General features: G+C 38.4%; 3 protein-coding genes across 3 annotated transcripts in view; 2 read left to right on the forward strand and 1 right to left on the reverse strand.

Moving 5' to 3' along the window:
* Window positions 1-980, reverse strand: part of ctsf (cathepsin F) — a 7,255-nt gene extending 6,275 nt beyond the window's left edge. Inside the window, exons 1-2 of the mRNA XM_016679800.1 lie at window positions 551-980; window positions 456-477 (exon numbers count right to left, since the gene is read on the reverse strand). Coding sequence (XP_016535286.1) covers window positions 456-477; window positions 551-787 — 259 coding nt within the window. The 5' untranslated portion in view covers window positions 788-980. The remainder of the gene's footprint in view (window positions 1-455; window positions 478-550) is intronic.
* Window positions 981-1,649: 669 nt separating this feature from the next.
* On the forward strand, window positions 1,650-11,163 carry aup1 (AUP1 lipid droplet regulating VLDL assembly factor). Its single transcript, XM_007568358.2, has 12 exons — window positions 1,650-2,022; window positions 3,150-3,287; window positions 3,388-3,538; window positions 4,784-4,971; window positions 5,973-6,045; window positions 6,442-6,515; window positions 6,769-6,835; window positions 7,704-7,806; window positions 7,897-8,034; window positions 8,253-8,392; window positions 9,611-9,699; window positions 10,758-11,163. Exons 1-12 carry the CDS (start codon window positions 1,982-1,984, stop codon window positions 10,801-10,803), a joined length of 1,248 nt encoding a protein of 415 aa, XP_007568420.1. The 5' UTR covers window positions 1,650-1,981; the 3' UTR covers window positions 10,804-11,163.
* A 1,081-nt stretch (window positions 11,164-12,244) lies between these two features.
* On the forward strand, window positions 12,245-17,527 carry fnta (farnesyltransferase, CAAX box, subunit alpha). Its single transcript, XM_007568359.2, has 9 exons — window positions 12,245-12,442; window positions 12,845-12,930; window positions 13,761-13,875; window positions 14,481-14,585; window positions 15,153-15,279; window positions 15,428-15,576; window positions 16,265-16,327; window positions 16,588-16,777; window positions 16,889-17,527. Exons 1-9 carry the CDS (start codon window positions 12,315-12,317, stop codon window positions 17,030-17,032), a joined length of 1,107 nt encoding a protein of 368 aa, XP_007568421.1. The 5' UTR covers window positions 12,245-12,314; the 3' UTR covers window positions 17,033-17,527.
* Window positions 17,528-18,088: the final 561 nt, after the last annotated feature.

Genomic DNA, 18,088 nt, shown 5'->3' on the forward strand with positions numbered 1-18,088 from the left:
GAAGGAAGGAAGGAAGGAAGGAAGGAAGGAAGGAAAATGGAGTAACATGTAAATTTAACAACATATTCATCACATGACTTCCTAATGTCAGGCATCATCACCTTCCCTCACTGAATTTAACAGATTATGGTTTCGTGTTATTTTAGGAATATAGCTTCTCTGGTGGTGGTGTGTCGATGATGCGCTGATGAATCGACGCTTCCGGTTGGGGAAAAAACGCTTTAACAATTTAAGTTTTACATTAATAGCACGTCTGTTTCACTTCATTTAATGGGGAATTGTTATAATCAGAATTAGATAGCTTTGAAATAAATATATTCTTTAGGAAATGTACATCAGCATTTGTTCTGTACAATGAAGTTTGTGCTTTTATTTTTGAAATTATGAATTTTTCCTTCCGTCCAGATCTCACTTATGTTAACATGACGCAGGGTTAATTATCGTTGTTTACAGACATTGAATAATACTGAACTGACTCTTAAATGATTAAAAACACAGCCAAGACACAATTATTTAAACAATGAAGAAATAATTGTTTTTAAGTCTTAACCTGTTTAGTGGCAGAGACGAACCGGCTGACTCGGCGGAGGTGCATAGCGTTGGAGCCCCGGTTGTATCGCTCCTCCGCGAAACCCAGAACCTTCTTAAGGTCCGGGTCGGACTCATGAAGCCGGATAGGAGAGCCGGGAGGCCCGAACAGAGGCCGGTCGAGGTCTTCGCCCAGCCCGAACACCGAGACCAGGGCCAGGCAGAGGATTAGAGGACAGCAACGGACTCCGACCCTCATTTTGACTCCTGAGCGCTGACAGAAAGAAAAAGGACCAGCGTTCAGTTTGCGCTGGATTTAAAAGCGCTCTGTTTGTTTTCCCCGAAATCAAAATCAATATCGGGTTAACTACGGCAACTGCACAAACGAGTTGCTCTTGTTGCCAAACAAACGGGACTGCATGTGGGAGGAGCCTGGGAGATTTAATGAGAGGATTTTGTTAAAGAGAAAATGCCCTAGGCCGCCTGGGGAACACCAGGGGGCGATAGAGAGGCTCAGAAAGGAGAGAAGAAAAGATTTTTAAAAAGTCTATTTTTTCAATTGTATATATATAATTTTGTTTCAAATGTAATGTTTATTCCATAAACAATGTGTGAGTGATTTACAGGGTGTTCATAAGTCATTTTCAACGGAGGATATACCCAATAATTTATTTACAGTGTATTTGCGATCTGCAATATTTGCACATTTTTAGGAATATATTTCTTGGGGAAAAAATATGCAAAGGACAGGATATCAGTCCTGAAATTAATATGAAATTCTAATTTGGGTCTCAACCCCAAATCCCATAACAATTGATCAGGAGTGATCTCAAAGTTCTGAAGTGGTTCAAGGTATTAACGAATTATGAATTAATAAATCGCCTAATTTCAAATTGAACTAATTAAATTTCACTAAGTTTCTTTTTATATGTACATAAATATGTTTTAATTTGCCTTCTGATTTGTGTGTAATTTCAAAGTTCCCAATTCAAACACCAGAGGGAGACAAAGTCCCTCTGTTTTCTTTTCCTACCACCCTTTATTTTGAAATTTCAGGACTTGATTTGAAAAGAAAAAAATATAGAAAGTAATAAAATGTGTAATTTAGAAATACTGTACATAAATCCAAGTTGAACTTTCGGAGTCTAATCAGTAAAAACGCACAGCTCAACTTTTTCTTTTAAATCCTTTATTTTAGAGGTTCCTAACAGGAACTGTGGCCATACTACAGGAAGTAACATCTGTTGATAGCTGCTGTGCTAACCTACCTAGCTGCTCGTTCTGTTTTACTGTGTTGCCAGTTTATCGAGTGAACGACGCGGCTAGCTGGTTACCAGTTCACCCAGTGGAGGACCATAGCGCTGCTGTGAACGTAATGACTCACCCATATTTAGAGGTCAGGTGGTATTCTTAGCATTAGCCTGTGTGCCAAGCCAAAGTCCGACAGGCAGACATGGAGACTCGGGGGATTGAGGACATGTTTGACTTTCGTCGGTAAGTCAGCTAACGGCAGGCTAACTAGAACTCCCTGGTTAACCAGAATAAAGCTAATAAGCCAGTGGTGGAGGGGTTGTATTCCTCATTGAGACAATGTGTTATGAAGTTGTCGGTGACGGATATATGATGCATTTACAGGTCAAATGTGTCACAGGGAGTTAAAACATTCGAAAAGAAACACGATAGGCTAATTAGCCAAGTAGCAGAGACATCATGTTGCTATTAGTTACTCTGGAACTTTATTTAGGGTCCACGTCCCAACACTGGCAAGAATATGCATCACTATTTCATTTAGTTAGATATATCAAAAATAACGCTGCCTCTATATAAGGTATAAAGTGAAGTTTGTGTTCATGTCCACCTGCTCTAGGAAGTATTTAGTTTAGGTAAGTTTAATAAACGTGTTGTTTTACTGTTGTCTGCAAAGAAAAACTACTTCTGTCACGCTTCAATAAGAATTTGATGTCAAAGAGCCGCACACAAAGGACACGTGTAATAAGTTATTAGAAATGAAAGGCAACATTCAGTGATGTCTGTTCAAATGGCAAATGCTGAATCTGATTGTTTACACATTGGTGTTCAACCATGATAAAAAAAATTCTGTTTATGTACTTTAGTGTCAAATTTGCAATAAATGTGAGGCCCAATTCACATCTGGAAATGTATGAGCAGATCAAACCAGCGCAGTCCAGTAAATCAGAATCAAATTTATTTGTCAAGTTTGAGGCACATACGAGGAGTTTGACTTCAGTTCTGCTTTGCAAGTTTTAAATAGAAGTATCTGTTGCAAAATAAAGGCGTTTTTTAATTAACTTATGTATTTTGTAAACATGTATATAGAGTGTTCTTCAAAAGAGGGAGTGAAGTTATTTTATCCCTATTGATCAACTGAACCACTGAAGGAATGTCAGCCATAAATACACAGTGAATTTTATTAACACTTGAAAATGGTCCTAAAAGAAACAGGGAATTTTCCAGCAACACCTGGAGACCTGCCCCATTTTGGTCCAGAAGGTGTGGCATTTGTAAGAAGTTAGCCTTGACTTAGAGATGTTAGGTGTGTTTGATTTATTTATTTATTTTTCTCCTGTGGAATTGAAACCGTTTCCACAATCTGTGTGCAGGTTTCCCAAAGATGCCGTGGCTCTCCTCCTGTTGCTCCTCTACTCCCCAGTTGGCATTTGTTTGATGCTGATGCGGATTTTTATCGGCGTTCACGTTTTCCTGGTCAGCTGCGCAATCCCAGATAGCTTTGTGCGGAGGCAAGTAACGTTTAAGGTGGCGTGTCTTGGCCATTGTTCTTTATTTTTTTTCTATTTGTTTCTTTGATCTGTTGGCGTTAACATCTATTTTTGCTTGCAGGTTTGTCGTCAGGGTTATGTGCTCGGTCCTCGGGATGCACGTGCGACAGAGAAATCCTCGCTCCCGGGATAAAAACACCAAGCTCTCCGTATGCAATCATGTGACAGAGTTTGACCACAATATCATCAACCTCCTGACCCCCTTCAATACTGTGAGTGTTCAGATTTTACTTAAAAAAACAAATTGACCGGTTTTCTGATCATTGATCTCTTTTTTCACTCCTTTTCATCTCAGCATTAGGGCTGCAGCTAACGATTGTTCTAGTAATCAATTATTCTGACGATTAATCGGATAAAAAATTTCTCTGCAGATTTTCCCTTTAAGCTCTTTTTATACAGTATTAAAGACGAATTAAAAGATGCAAATAATCAATTTTACTTATTTTTTAAATAATATTATAAACATTTCCCGCTTAAAATGCAGCAAAGGAAGCACAGCAACTAAAACAAAGTACTTCTAGTATCAATACAGTGTAGAGATAATATGTTGACTATTCCTTGAATAGAACTGATTAATTAAATAGTAAAAAGTGTTTAAAGGGAGATTTTTTAGCACATTTTGAACCAGGTGAAGTGTTAGTTATTTTTGTTTTTGTTTTTTTTTTAAATGCAAATGTTAATATTTTTTAAGTTTTGGTTTAATTTTAGGTTTGTGCTCTTTCAGCAATTTGCCTTTTTTTTGAGTCTCTGTACTCCAGTTAAGGATTAATCTACTACTAAGCTATTTGACGAATATTTCAATAATTGATTCATCACGATCAATCTAATCGATCGTCTCAGCGATACTCGGCTTATTTCAGTATGTTGTTCAGTCTGTCCATGAATGAACTGAGGACACTAACCAGTCAGATGCTCAAAGGAGATTGTAAAAAGAAAAAAGAAAGAGTGCATGGTTTTAAACAAATGTTTTTTTGTCAAATAAAAACCTGAAAAGTGTGGCATGCATTTTTCATTCCAGCCCTATTTAAATAATGTAGGATTTTTCCTTCCACCTCCACAGTTGTGGGTTAGTTTCTATGGATTCTGTTACGTGTTATCTGAACGAAACATACTGAAAATATGCAGAGAAATGAATACTTTTGTGAGGCAATATGTATGTACTGTGGGGTAAAATGTTATTTTTTTCTGTGATGTGTGATGAAGCTGCAGCTCAGGTAAATATTTAGCGGTCGGAGCCGTTTTAATGCTCGAGTGACTCAGAGGTCGGGCTTAAGGGGCTTAGCTAATAAAGCATTCCAACAAAAGGTCAGAAATGTTTGAAAGGCTGAAGAGACGCTGCTTTTGTTTTTAAATCTTAGCTTTCAATGCTAAAATTGTGCTACACAAATAAACTTGAATTAAAATATCTACGTCTGCCACGTTTTGTTGTAAGCGGTTATTGTTCCTCTGCTCCTCAGCCCCAGCTGGAGGGCTCCACGGGCTTCATGTGTTGGGCCCGGGGCTTCATGGAGATCCACTCGGCCTCCGGCCAGGAGGCGGTAGGAGAGTTTCTCCAGAGGTACTGCTCCGCTGACGGCGCCCCGCCTTTACTCGTCTTTCCTGAAGAAGACACCACCAACGGCCGCGCCGGTCTGCTAAAGTTCAGGTCCGTCTGCCTTCCTCTTGTTTTTACCTGCTGTCCGTTTCCTCTGACCCGAGTCTTACAGAGGAACACAAATATTCAGAGCATTTATCGGCACGTTTACTTCTGTTCATTTTTTACCTTTGAACTTTGCATTAACATACATCCTGCACTGGTTGCTAGGGTTACGCCAATAAGTCGGTGCTGATTTCCTGAGGTTTTGTTGATCGGCTGATACTTACATGTGAAATCAGTCTTTTTTTACTGATCTGCTCTACGTCTCCAAATGTGTAGAAATCAGCCACTGCTTCCTGTCTGGTGGGCATTAATTAGGCTTAGGGGGCAATTACTTTTTCACGTTGGTCCAGGTTGGTTTGTGTTGCTTTATCCCCTCGATGAAAGATATCATTACCCAAAAAACACTTTTTGATTTGAGTCGGCTTATCTTTGTCCGATTTTTAAAATCAGTTTAGTCTGAAACGTCTAAATGGAACAAAACTAAAGCAGAGGAGGTCAACGCCGTGATAACCACATTATTTTACCATCAATCAGTTTACTGTTTTGCATTTTTTATGCACTTCTGTTTTAAATGTTTTTTTTGTTTTATAAAACAGGAAGCTGTGTGATATTGTATCATCTAACCTTTAGCTCAAGGTTGGCAGAATACTTTGCAGTGATTCAGAAATGTGAAGGTTGGGTTTGCGTCTTGATGCTGTGCTGCAAAAACATCCAGGTGTTTCCTGTGTGGGCGCCTGGCCTGCAGTTTCCTTTTCCACCTCAGCGTTTCGGTCACTTTACTGACTCATCCTCAGCTCTGGTATCGTGAGCTGGCTAATTAGCTCTGCTGCTGATTTTAGTCAGAATCCACTCGTTTCAATTTGCCGTCTGTCATCGATAACGAAATAGTCAAAAAACAGTTTGTTTACGTTGTCATGTATTTTAATGTTGTTAATATCAGGAAGAAAGTTTTCCAAATAGTGTTTGCTTCGTAGTAAATGTGTATTTTTGTGTGTTTGCTGTTTCAGCTCATGGCCTTTCACACTGACTGACTCTATCCAACCTGTGGCCTTACGGGTGTCCAGACCTCTGCTTTCTCTGGTAACCGGATTTTAAACTTGTGTGTCACGTCAGAATAGATGGAGAACACTTGCAAACTAAATCATCTGCTGCTTTATTAGTGTCATTTAGCTTATCATCGTTCCAGGACTCAATGAAACACATTTTGAAGAGGTTAAAATCTTCGATGAACAAAATACGACTTTGTTCCAAATCTGATATTACACATTTAAAGTGAAGTAGCAGCTGCTTCAATCTGATCTCAGTGCTGAGAGTAATCCATTCAGGCGTTACAGAGAGTTCTACCAGCTCCATGATGAACTCCTTCAATATAAGTGAGGATATTTGTATACAGATAATACAGCTTCTCTGGTCGTTTTTTCCCATCTGTAACATAATAACACAGCCATTTTTAATGTGTTTCGTTTCCTCCAACAGAGCACGATAGAGTCCAGCTGGCTAACAGACCTCCTGTGGACATTTTTCTCTCCATGTACAGTGTATCATGTAAGGTACTACATATTTTATCACTACTTAACATCTGTTAGATAGACAGGGATAGTGTCGAGGTAGAAAGCAGTGATGGTTACATGTTGCCTTGGCAGCACTAACAGCCTCTGGCTCACCTACTCAAAGCTAGTAATGCTGGATACTCAGCTGCAGCTTGAGATAGTTTGAGAGAATAAAAGTTTCTACAGTAAGTATCGTCATACTTTGCGTTCTGACTTTTAAAAATAAGGTTTTTGACATCGCCTTTTATTTCAGTTGGCTCCCACCGGTTTCCAGACAAGACGGCGAATCTACGCAGGAGTTTGCCAACAAAGTCCAGGAGGTAAGATTCCCTCATTGGAGTTTATGAACATAAATCACACATGTAAAACCAAAAGTGGAATTTATTGGACCTCAAGATGCCTGCCAAGCAGATTTAAGACAAACGGGCATTTAACACTGGGTTTCCGCGCATTTTTAAAAAGTTTGAAATTTGTTTCTCTGAAATGAAAGCCTTAAAAAGTCTTAAATTCATTTATATGAAATAAAAGCCTTAAGTCTTAAATTAATTTATATGAATTTAATAATTTAAGTGTTTTAAGACTTAAATTCATTTATACGAAATGAAAGCCTTAAAAAGTTTTAAATTTTTAATTTAATTTTTTCATTTTTAAATGAAAGCCTTAAAATGTCTTAAATTCATTAAATGAAATGTAAATTGGCCTTACATACATTAATCACAGGCCTTAAATTTTGTCATGGCAGGACCATTTAATCTCATAGGTTTTTTCTCGAGGGACTTCTCTTTGGCTAGATATGAATTTATTGTCAGTTGGCTGGATGACATGCAGCTGGTGACAGACTGCTGCGTCTCTGGTGCACAAAGGAGTGTCATTGCAGATCCTTCCTCTCAGAAGCTGTTAGACTCTTTCGCCATGACAGCTGCTGACAAACATTGCGATTATTTGCACAGCTTCTTCATTCTCTTGTAAATAGTATTTTTTTTTTCACGATGCACAAATATTCAGGCACATTTTGTAAATACTTTGTATGATATCCCCTTGACAGAAAACCTAGAACAAATATCCTACCCAGTTGCACATTTCTTTGAATCTGAGAATGCTAGTTTTTTCAAAAATAATTTTAGTCTGTTTTCTTATTGTTTGGCTCTCTTTTCCTCTTTTAACTCTAATGTGTGTCGTCTTGCTCAGCTTCTCGCTATCGAACTGGGGCTGGTCTCCACCAAGATTACTAAAGCTGATAAAGCAGAGCACATTAAGAGGAAAAGACATTCAGTACCACAAACGACTACAAGTAAGTAAATGAGCCGTTTTAGACAATCTGCCCGTGTGGCACATTTCACAGTTTGGGATTCTTTAAGTGGCTGCTTTTTGTTTTCTGCAGGTGCCACATCTGGCTCCATCGGGCTGGGCTTCATGGCCCAGAGTCTGGGCTCAGATGACCACCGGATCGCTAAAATGGCCCAGCAGGTGAAGGATGTGCTGCCACACGTCCCAATCAGTGTCATTACAAGGGATTTAGGTACGGGCCGGTTTTAATACTCCTTACGGTTTGTGGTTAACACATCCATTCATCTTGAAAAGCGAGTACACTCTCAGAAAATGTTGAGGTTTTACGAAACCTTAAAATGGTGAATATGTAACATCAGATGCACAACAATGCATCACTTTTTCATCACAGAAATTTAATCAAGAAAAACTAGGGTAGAATCATGTGGTTTTTTGTTTTTGTTTTTCCAGCTAAAACCAACTGTGTTGACACCACGATAACAAACCTGCTAGAGAACCGAGAGGAAGCGTCAATGGAAGCTACTGAGACGTCAGCATACGGAGCCTCCAGGATCAGCTCCTTCCCTTCTGGATCCTCTCCTGCCATAAAGGTTCGACCATTCAAAATGCTGCCTTCACTGACCTCTTGTAACCTAGACTTCTCTTTGACTCTAGGTTACAATCATAAAATTGTCTGCCGTCTAAAAAGCGGTTATCCCTGACAAATTCAGGTTTAAATTAATTTTTCAATTTGACCAACATCTTTGTTGCAGCAATGCACCGATCTTTAAAAAAAAAAAAAAAAAAAACTGTCCTACGAGTTCCAGCTTTTTTTTTTTAATGTTTTTTTTTTTCTTTTTTTTTGTGTATCTGAAAATTTACTTTGCAACAGAGTTGGTAATGACAACAAATCCTTACAACCTCAAAGACTTGAAGGTCATTACCGAAGTTAACTTGTCAGAATACGTTGAACTGCTGGTCATCCATTAAAAGAAAGGTTTGACTGCTTTAATGCCTAGGAAGTTTCTAAGAAGGGCGTAAATAATCAACATGATTTCTTTCTTTTTTTTTACATTGTATTGTGTTTTAGGACATTCCTGTCTCACCTCCTGTCAGAGACAAATCTTAGTTGGTTAAAAATAATTTCAAATCTGGCAGTGGCTTGAATAAATTTGGGCCTCTTGGTTCTTCATTTAGCATAAATCTAGATCAGCTAGTCCCAGAATCTGACGCTAACGCCTCGTGCCAGAGGGGATGAGATCAGAAAAGACTTCCAATAACGTCCTGAAACAACTTCAGTTTCACAAACATCATGGCGGTTTATGCCTAAAGGATCTTTGGATTGTCATGATGTTGGCATCGGGCGGTACTTTACCCAGAAAAAAAAAGATTATTTTCACAGGAAATGGAAAAACGTGTACTAAGAATGAAACTAAAGCGATGTAAAAATAAATAATAGAAATAGTGTTCATACAAACTGCTGTGATGTTGTTGAGATGAGCATTGTCTTATGTCCCCTCTTGTACTTCCTGGTTGCCTTAAATCTGGTCTTGCACTCAATTTCTGCAGGTAAGATACACACTGCTGATATCCGTTTAGCAGAACAACACACCAAAAATCCTAAACTGTCCCTTTAAGTACTAAATTGTGAGTTGGAGTTGTCTCAGATTGGTCTGTGGACTTCGACCTGCAGCCCAGATATAAGTGGATGCTGTAATCTGTCCCAACTTTTACGTGGTAGAACAAATTTCATATGTATTCAAAATCCTGGGAAGTGCAAATTATTATTTGACTAATGCGGTTCCTGCTTTTACCTTTCCTCTCCATAGCCTGCTGCCAAAACGTTTGGGAGATCGCCAGCTGACAGACACATGTCTCTCCAGCAAAGAAAAGAGGCGTTGTATAATTACGCGAGAAGGTGAGAGATTAGAGGAATTTCATGTTTTAAACGACTTGGCACCCAACAATGTCTGCACAGAACATTTTTACACTGTTAAAAGTGAAAGGTTATTGAACAACATCAGCGGGTTCCCATTAAAAATAGGTGGGGTGTTTGGACACGCTTTTGCTGCCCTCAAGTGGCCAAAAAAAAACCCCCAGCTTTTTATGCTAGAAAAAATACAATAAATGGGGGCGATATGAGGAGGGATGTAATTTACCTGCAGTGTCATTGAGAAGTTTATGAATATTCATAATCAACATAAATATATTATTTAGTTCGGGTTTTTAATTATGTGTTTGATTCAAACATTTTCCAATGTGGAAAAATGAATTCATTTCTAAAGTAAGAATTAGATGCATAAGTTTGAATGTGTTGTACATTTTTTTCCCCACATTCAAACCTAAATAAATTATGCATACAAGCTCAAAAATGTATTAATACACCCTCACAAATCAAGTCATGTTTATTTTGTAACACGGCTGGTCACAGTGGTTTACGTCGTAAAAATATCACACAGCAACCATCTATGAAACCAAAAATAAACATTACATTTCATCAAAATCAAACAAATATACTTTTCAATGTTCCAGTTACTACTAATCAAAGGCAACTCTAAGCAGGTGCTGTGTTTTTTTGCCTTCATTTAAAGGAAGTCAGTGTTTCAGCAGTTTTGTAGTTTTCTGGAAATTTGTTCCAGATTTGTTTGCATAAAAACTGAATGCTGCTTCACATTTAGACAGTTTCTTCTAACACATATCTAAATGCAAATTGTACCACAACCACATGCTTTATGAAAATATAGAGGGGGGGAAAACACAGTAAATTAAAACCTAATGCTTTTTTTAAATTTTAATTGAAGATGTTGAATCATTGTTCACGCCTGGAAAAAAGGAACAATTGAAACGAATCACTTAAAATACATTCATGCTGACGAAGAGCGGATTTAAACCTCCGTATGCAGACAGCAAACCATAACGCCTACGACATTTGTTTGTGCGAGATTAATTTCTCTAACCAGCAGTGGTCTTCTGCAGACGTTACATCGAGAAGCACGGACTGGACCCGGAAGACAGCCACTGAACAAAACGTCGGATCGTTGGAAACTGGTCGGAGTGAGGCATCTTCAAGCTGTCCTGCTGACTACTTTTGAAAAGTGATTTTTATTTTCTATCAACCCTGTCGAGCTGGAAAAAAAAACAACGAAAAACTGGTTTTGTTATCCGCAAATAATGGCAACAAAGTATTCAAACATGTATACATTCATTGAATGGTGATTTTATGCATGTGTTTAATTCTTCATCCTGGCCGAGACATAATTTTGATAACGGTTTGTATAACAATCCACTGACTGTAAATCATCTATTTATTTTTATAATGTCAGAGTTGTCGATGAAAATAAAGTTCAGCTTGACCTTGCTTTCAAGACATTATTTGAAACATAAGGTGTGTGAGCTTTCTTTTTTTTATATATATATATCTAAATGTTGTGATAAACTTATTCAGAACAAGTTTATCACAATCTAAAAATGTCTTTTGAATGCCTGGATAAACATAAGTTATTGTTATGACGTCTACAGTTACGGTTGTGCTTCTTCGGGTGTCTTTAACTTCGCTGATTTAAAGTTTCCAGTTCTGCCCCGCTGTCACGCCTTTGCTTTTCAAAACAAGAGTTCCTGGCAACCTCATGATGCGTTTAAATGCGCCTAGTACACGACGTTGTTAGAACCTGGCTAAGCTAGGGATAAATATGGTTCACCAGAAGGGTCGTACCATATATTAAATCATATTTTATCAACTTGTGAACAGTTCTCCCCCGCTCCCCAACACTTCCTTAATACCACCACTGAACTTTTAAAATGGTTTTAATTTATAAGATTTTTTTTTTTAAAGTTTTTATAATGGATACGTTTTAAAATGTCCCAGACAATTAAAAAAAGTACAACTTGCCTAATAAAACATCTCACTAAATTACAAAGTGAGATTTTTTTAGGCATTACATACATGTCTATATTTCAAGTACAGCTAATTTAAAATCTCAAAATTTAGTTCCTCAGAAAATTAGATTATTTTATGAGAGAGAAGGATTTTTGATATTGAAGTGACACCACAGATATTGTCAACAGGCCAGATGCTGGAAGTACAGATTTCATAATTTTCAACAACAGAGCAGAAAGATTTCATTATTTCAATTGAAGTTTGTTTGAGCCCATATAAAAATATCTTCAGTTTTATAATCACAGAAAATAGGATAGTTGGATTGGAGCACCTATTTTAATTTTGCATCTACAACCACCGTGAAATAAATCTGCCAGTCAACCTGCTGAGTGAGCTGCTTTAATTGATTTTCTGTCAAACAGTCTGAAAGTTGTGATGAAAATGTTTCGTTTTAAAAGTGAGTGGTTGTGAAATTATGAGAAACAATTAGACACGATTTTATTAAAATGCGGTTGCACATGTGGATTTTCACCCTTTCTTTCTTACTGCTGGTTAGGAGGAAACTAATATTTCCCACCGTTCACGGAGGCACCGGAAGTTGCGTCTTCCTTCCTGCAGAAGCAGCGCTCTGGCTGAGACAAAGCTAGAAGTTAGCCATGTCAACTGTTGAGGAGCCCTCCAGTGAACCCCTGGGGGTTAAAGAGCAGAAAGAGCTGGATGTAGATGTCGGGGACCACTTCGGGGACAGTTATGGCGCCGACTCAACCCGATACATTTTTTACAGGTACTTTTTCCGTCTTGTCGCTGGCTAACCTAGCCTCAGTAGCTACTCCATTAGCAAGGAGGCGTTTCTTACAAGTTTCTCGAGACGCCACTTTTTCCATATTAATAAGGCTGAATGTGTTTCAAGTGTCATAGTGATAATAATTTTAGTATGATAATGGTCATTTATCACAAGGTAACAATAATTAACTCGGTTCAGGCTAATATAACAGCTTTGCTTTGGAATTTCTGTCTCTATTTATGCTCAAATAATCATCACGGTAATAAAAGAAATGACAGTTTACGCTGAAGGTCAATCTAGTTTTGTTAGTAGCCCTCCTTTAGTTTTCAAAGTTGTGGTAAGCTGGTGTCCGGAGGTATTTGAGGTATGCAGTTGGATCAGTGCTGTGTTTTTATCTTTCAGAGACCGGAAGGAGTGGGCTGATCTGGAGCCTGTTCCGCAAGACGACGGACCAAATCCCGTAGTGAAGATCGCCTACTCTGACAAGTGTAAGGCGGTTGCTAGGATACCACAGGAGCGCATCTCAGCAGATTAGAGTATCATCAAAACATTGAGTTATTCAAAAAATGAAACTCTTGTTATATAACAGATTATTATTATTATTTACAGTAGAAAGTATGTCCAAGCATTGTACAGTATTTGCAATAAATAATTAGCGGAGAATGGAGGTTCTTAGATTTGATTTATTTATTCAAAATTTGATTTCCGATTTTGATGGATTTTCCCCCCCCTCCCCCCCACACCACTTTTTCCGGAAAAAAAATCATAGGTGACTGAAAATATCTATTTTAAAAAACGGACTTTTATTTCAATCAATGCTTTTGGAAGTTGATCTGAATTCAAAGTTAAAATAAATAAAAGCTATAAAACCCGCTTGTCAAACAGAATAGTAGTTTTTAGGTGGGCTGACGTCACTCTGAACTGTGGAAACACTAGAGTGCGTTGGTATGTATTTTTATATTTTTTCAAAAATTACGTGCTCAAAAACAAAGATTTATTTAATCATTAAAATTGATTTACCACCCATATTTTTTTATTGTTCATTTCAATATTCTTATTTGACCTTTTTTAATCATTTGCTTGCTATAATCCTAAAAATTAATATAAATAAAAACCTACATGAGTTTCACATTTTGAATGAAATTACTTGAACTGAAACTTTACAGTGACATTCTAACTCATTGAAATCAACCTCAAACGAATAGCTGGGAAACATTTTTGCAGTGTGACAAGACGCTTTCTGTGTTTTCGTTTTGGAAACTGAACGTAATCAGATATGAACGTCGTGCCACTCATTACCGTGTGTTTTATCCAACAGTTGCTGATGTTTATGACTATTTCCGCGCGCTCCTAAAGAAGGACGAAAGGAGCGAGAGGGCTTTCGCTCTGACAGCCGACGCCATCGACCTGAACGCGGCAAACTACACAGTGTGGTGAGCGTCACTCTTGTGAGACGACAGCAGTACAAAAAAGTGAATAAAAGCAATTGAGCTTAAAATGAGAGAAACACAGTGTAAAGTTTATTTGTTTTTTTGGGGGGGGGTGAAGGGGCACAGAGGTTTCCACCTCCTCAGAGTTTTAAAGTGGACAATTTTCAACTGGCTTTACGTACTGGTGTTAAAATTGAGGCCCGCCTGAAGTTATGTGGCCCTCCAGACTCGATATTGAACCTTCAAGCTGGTTTTTATTATGGATATTTCCAAACCTCATAAATGCACTAAATATTCTGTGTTTGGAAGTTAATACACTTTTCATTTGAGATTGGTTTTAATTATTTTTGAAACAGAATTGATTTGTGTTAGTTAAGATGCCAAAAATAGTGAAACGGGCCTTTAAGACCACTACCCAATCAAAATCCAGCTTCAGCAGTGTGTTCAGTCATCAAATGTACAGGTGATAAAACTAAACGCTTTGCACTCAAATATTTAAAATGTTTAGGGAAAACCCAACAGATTAGAGTTTGGGCTCAAACTGTGTAATGTTTGGGTTCCGTTGTGAGGTTGTGGTGCGATGTAACCCTGGATCTGCTCCTGTTCAGGCACTACAGGCGAGTTCTGCTCCAAGCTCTGTCTAAGGACCTGAGGGAGGAGATGAAATACATCACCAACATCATCGAGGAGCAGCCCAAGAACTACCAAGTCTGGTGAGTCGTGTTTCCACTGATCACAATAAGTCTCGCATAATATCACTAACATCGGTATCGGTATCCAACATTTGTCATTTTTTTAACGTATCGGTATTGGTCCGATAAATTGGTTAACGCCAGTATTTGTTTTTATCTTGTTGCCATTTGTTTCTGCTTGTTTTCTTTGCAGATGTGTCAAAACGGTAGAGAAACTTTGTATGATATCGGTTATCGGCCATCACAGCAGTATTAAAATCGGATTTCAACATCGTGTATACCAAATATACCAAATGTTCATATCGGTGCATTTCTAATCACAATCTCTATCGCACTGATTTAAAAATGTAAAAATTAGAGTCAAAACGTGGGCTTTCTCTATACATCTTTTTTTATTTTTACTTCATCTTGATTTTTAGAATTGAGGTTCATATTTTTAGTTCATTTGGATTTTTTTGTTGTTGCAGTGACATAAAAGGACTAACAAGGGATGAAAAAAAACCCAGAATTATTGGAAAATGAATAATTTTATAGAAATCAGGAGTCATTATGACCCAGTATTTGCGTATTTCCTGACTTCCTGTCCAGGCATCACAGGCGCATGGTGGTGGAGTGGCTGAACGACCCCTCAGCGGAGCTGCAGTTCATCGCAGACATCCTCAGCCAGGATGCCAAGAACTACCATGCCTGGCAACACAGGCAGTGGGTCATCCAGGTCGGCGACGCTTCCTTCGCCTCACAAACCCTCAGAGGGAATCTTTTCTCCACTCTTGTTTTTCTTTCTGTTCAAGAAAAACAAGGGTGTGACGGTGTGTCTTTTGGGGCTCCACGTCTGACGGCGTCTCTTTGTGTTTGACCTTCAGGAGTACAAGCTGTGGGACAACGAGCTGGACTTTGTGGAGAGTCTTCTAGATGAAGACGTGCGGAACAACTCGGCGTGGAACCAGAGGCACTTTGTCATTTCTCACACCACGGGCTTCTCTGACCCGGCCATCGTGCAGAGAGAGATACAGTAAGGGTTTTTTAAAAAATATTTTTCTTTTCTTTTAATAAATAGTTCCTTGAAAAGTATCCATACTCCAAAAACAAACTTTAATATGTTATACAGTTTCTTGTGCAAAATCAACAGATTAATTGAATTCCAAATTTTCCAGAGAAATTGTTATAGTTTAAGTGACTAACTCTGGCCTGCAGGTGGCAGTATTTCTTACTTCTACCACTCTGCTGCCTCGGCCTTACTTGATGTGAAGTCTGTGATGACATGGCGAATAACAGAAAGTAACATTTACTGTCACAGATTAGTGCAAATATTTGTAAAGTAGCAACATAACGAGTTAATGAATTTTACTGGGGTAAAAAAACATCACAAAAATAGTAAAATCCTGTAGGACCTGATTTATTTGAGGATTTTATGTGACGATTCACAGAGAGCTTAGGAACAATTTTTACCTTTGATCAGCTAAAACCAATTTTAAAGCTGCAAGGCAGCATTACACTTCAAAACAAAGCAGCCTGAGTTTAGTCTGTTTTATAGGAAATCTGACCTATAAAATTTTTCATAGGAAATCTAATACTTTGAAAATGGTTAACATGTCTTCCTGTTTGAAAAATCAAAGAAATTCCTGGTATTTGCTGTCAAATAATGCATGCAGTGTTTCTTTCAGGTTTCATTCATTTTAATGCTTTCTTCTTTGTGTCAGGTATTGTCTGAACCAGATCAGGAAGGCTCCTCACAACGAGAGCGCCTGGAATTATTTGAAAGGGTGAGAAGTGAGACACGCATACGTTAGATTTAACTTCTTGGAAACCCTGAAAGGGAAGTTCTTTTTTTTTTTTTTTTCTGGTTTTCTCCGGTTTAAGAATGAATCGGTCCCTTTCAGTGTGGAGGACAGGAATGTTTAAACTTGCGCCAGGAGGCCGCGGCCATGGTCGCGATTCAGTTATTAAAAATGTAGAGGCTTTGAGGCGGCGTTTCTTCTATTTTTTTATTTTATATTTTTCCACCTTTTTTTGTTCCCATCAGGATGCTGCAGGACAGAGGCCTCTCGTCTCAGCCGGGCCTGCTGGAAAAGGTCCTGGAGCTGAAAGAGACGCACTGCTCGCCCTACCTCCTCGCTTTCCTCTTCGATTGCTATGAAGACGCTTTGGAGTCCAGCTTCCAAAAGGAAAATCTGGAGCAGGAACATAAGGAGACGCTAAAAAGGGCTCTGGAGGTGAGCAGTTGTTGATACTTTGAGAAATTAGCACTTTTTCTTTATTTAATCAATTTCTTAAGCTGCAGTGGATTCATTTTTCATCCGTTTCATGTTTGTCTTCCCGGTAAGATCTGTGAGCTTCTTGCCCAGGAGAAGGACACCATTCGTAAGGAGTACTGGCAGTTTTTGGGACGTTCACTACAGAACAAATACGGAGCAGACGGCCTCTCGAATGAGGAAACCAAGCCGGCCGAGACCCAGGAGGCCAGCTAGAGCTCCACGTTAACACTCCCCTCCATGTTCCATTAACATTAACCAACACATGGAGTTTGATATCGCTGTAAAGTCTTCTGTAAATCCCTTCAGTCTTGGAGTAAACATGTTGTCACTTAGACTGTATACTCCGTATAAATATTAACTCCCTGTTCTTGCTTATTTCATCTGAAACAGTTTAAAGTAGTTATTTTTTTTATATATCATTACACATCTTATGTGTGTGAAAGGACTCTTTGCTTTTGTTTGCACAACAGCATCCAAACTGCAGCTTAGAGGGTTGATAACTGGTGATAAGTAGGTGGCAGAAAAGATAAACAGGACTTTAACTTGGCTGCTAGTTTGCAAACTAACGTGGAAGATTATTAGTGTGAGTGGAAGGGTAAGTCATGTTTAAACATAACTTTAGTTAAAATACTGACAGTTGTTAGCAGAACCTTTTCCTTCTGTGACAATAAAGCAGCTGAGCAATAAAACACTACCGTGCTGCTGGACTCTGATCATTGACTTATTGTGTTGTAATGATTTAAAATATCAATCAGAAGTTAGATTCAACAATTATGGGATGTTGAATCCATTATGGGATGGAGGCTATCAGCCTGTGACTCTGCTGAGGTGTTAAGGAAGCTAATCTGCATTGTTTGCTCTGGACGTCCGGTTTTGTAGTTTTTCTTTAGCAACTACATTTTTTTTTTTTTTACCACTCAACATTCCACTAATATGATCTGTAAACTGCGTTTTTAAGTTGTGCACTCAATGAGAGTCCATGAAGGTGGCCACTGAGGCAGCCCTGAAAATGCTGCATAGTATGTGTCGTTTGAGCTCATTTTCAGTGTCATTGACAACAAACGGGCCATGGAATAACATGACGTCGAAAATTATATCAAGTGAGGCATTACGTCAAAAATTAGTCCAAACAAAACGTAAAAAATGAGGCTAAGTGAGCTATGGTATAACAAGAGTCCAAACACAAATAGTACAGTACGACGTAAAAAATTAGCCCAAAGGAGCTAGCGTCTAGCATGATGTCCGAAATGAGTTCAAAGGAGAAATATT

This window comes from Poecilia formosa, unplaced genomic scaffold, assembly GCF_000485575.1.
Source record: "Poecilia formosa unplaced genomic scaffold, Poecilia_formosa-5.1.2 Scaffold221, whole genome shotgun sequence".
Lineage (NCBI taxonomy): Eukaryota > Metazoa > Chordata > Actinopteri > Cyprinodontiformes > Poeciliidae > Poecilia > Poecilia formosa.

Coding starts and splice junctions, on each gene's coding strand:
- aup1 (XM_007568358.2), top strand. CDS start 1,982: ATGGAGACTCGGGGGATTGAGGACATGTTTGACTTTCGTCG. Junction 4,972..5,972: donor GCCGGTCTGCTAAAGTTCAG/GTCCGTCTGCCT, acceptor TTGCTGTTTCAG/CTCATGGCCTTTCACACTGA. Junction 8,035..8,252: donor TGTCATTACAAGGGATTTAG/GTACGGGCCGGT, acceptor TTGTTTTTCCAG/CTAAAACCAACTGTGTTGAC.
- fnta (XM_007568359.2), top strand. CDS start 12,315: ATGTCAACTGTTGAGGAGCCCTCCAGTGAACCCCTGGGGGTTAAAGAG. Junction 15,280..15,427: donor ACAGGCAGTGGGTCATCCAG/GTCGGCGACGCT, acceptor TTTGACCTTCAG/GAGTACAAGCTGTGGGACAA. Junction 16,328..16,587: donor GCCTGGAATTATTTGAAAGG/GTGAGAAGTGAG, acceptor TGTTCCCATCAG/GATGCTGCAGGACAGAGGCC.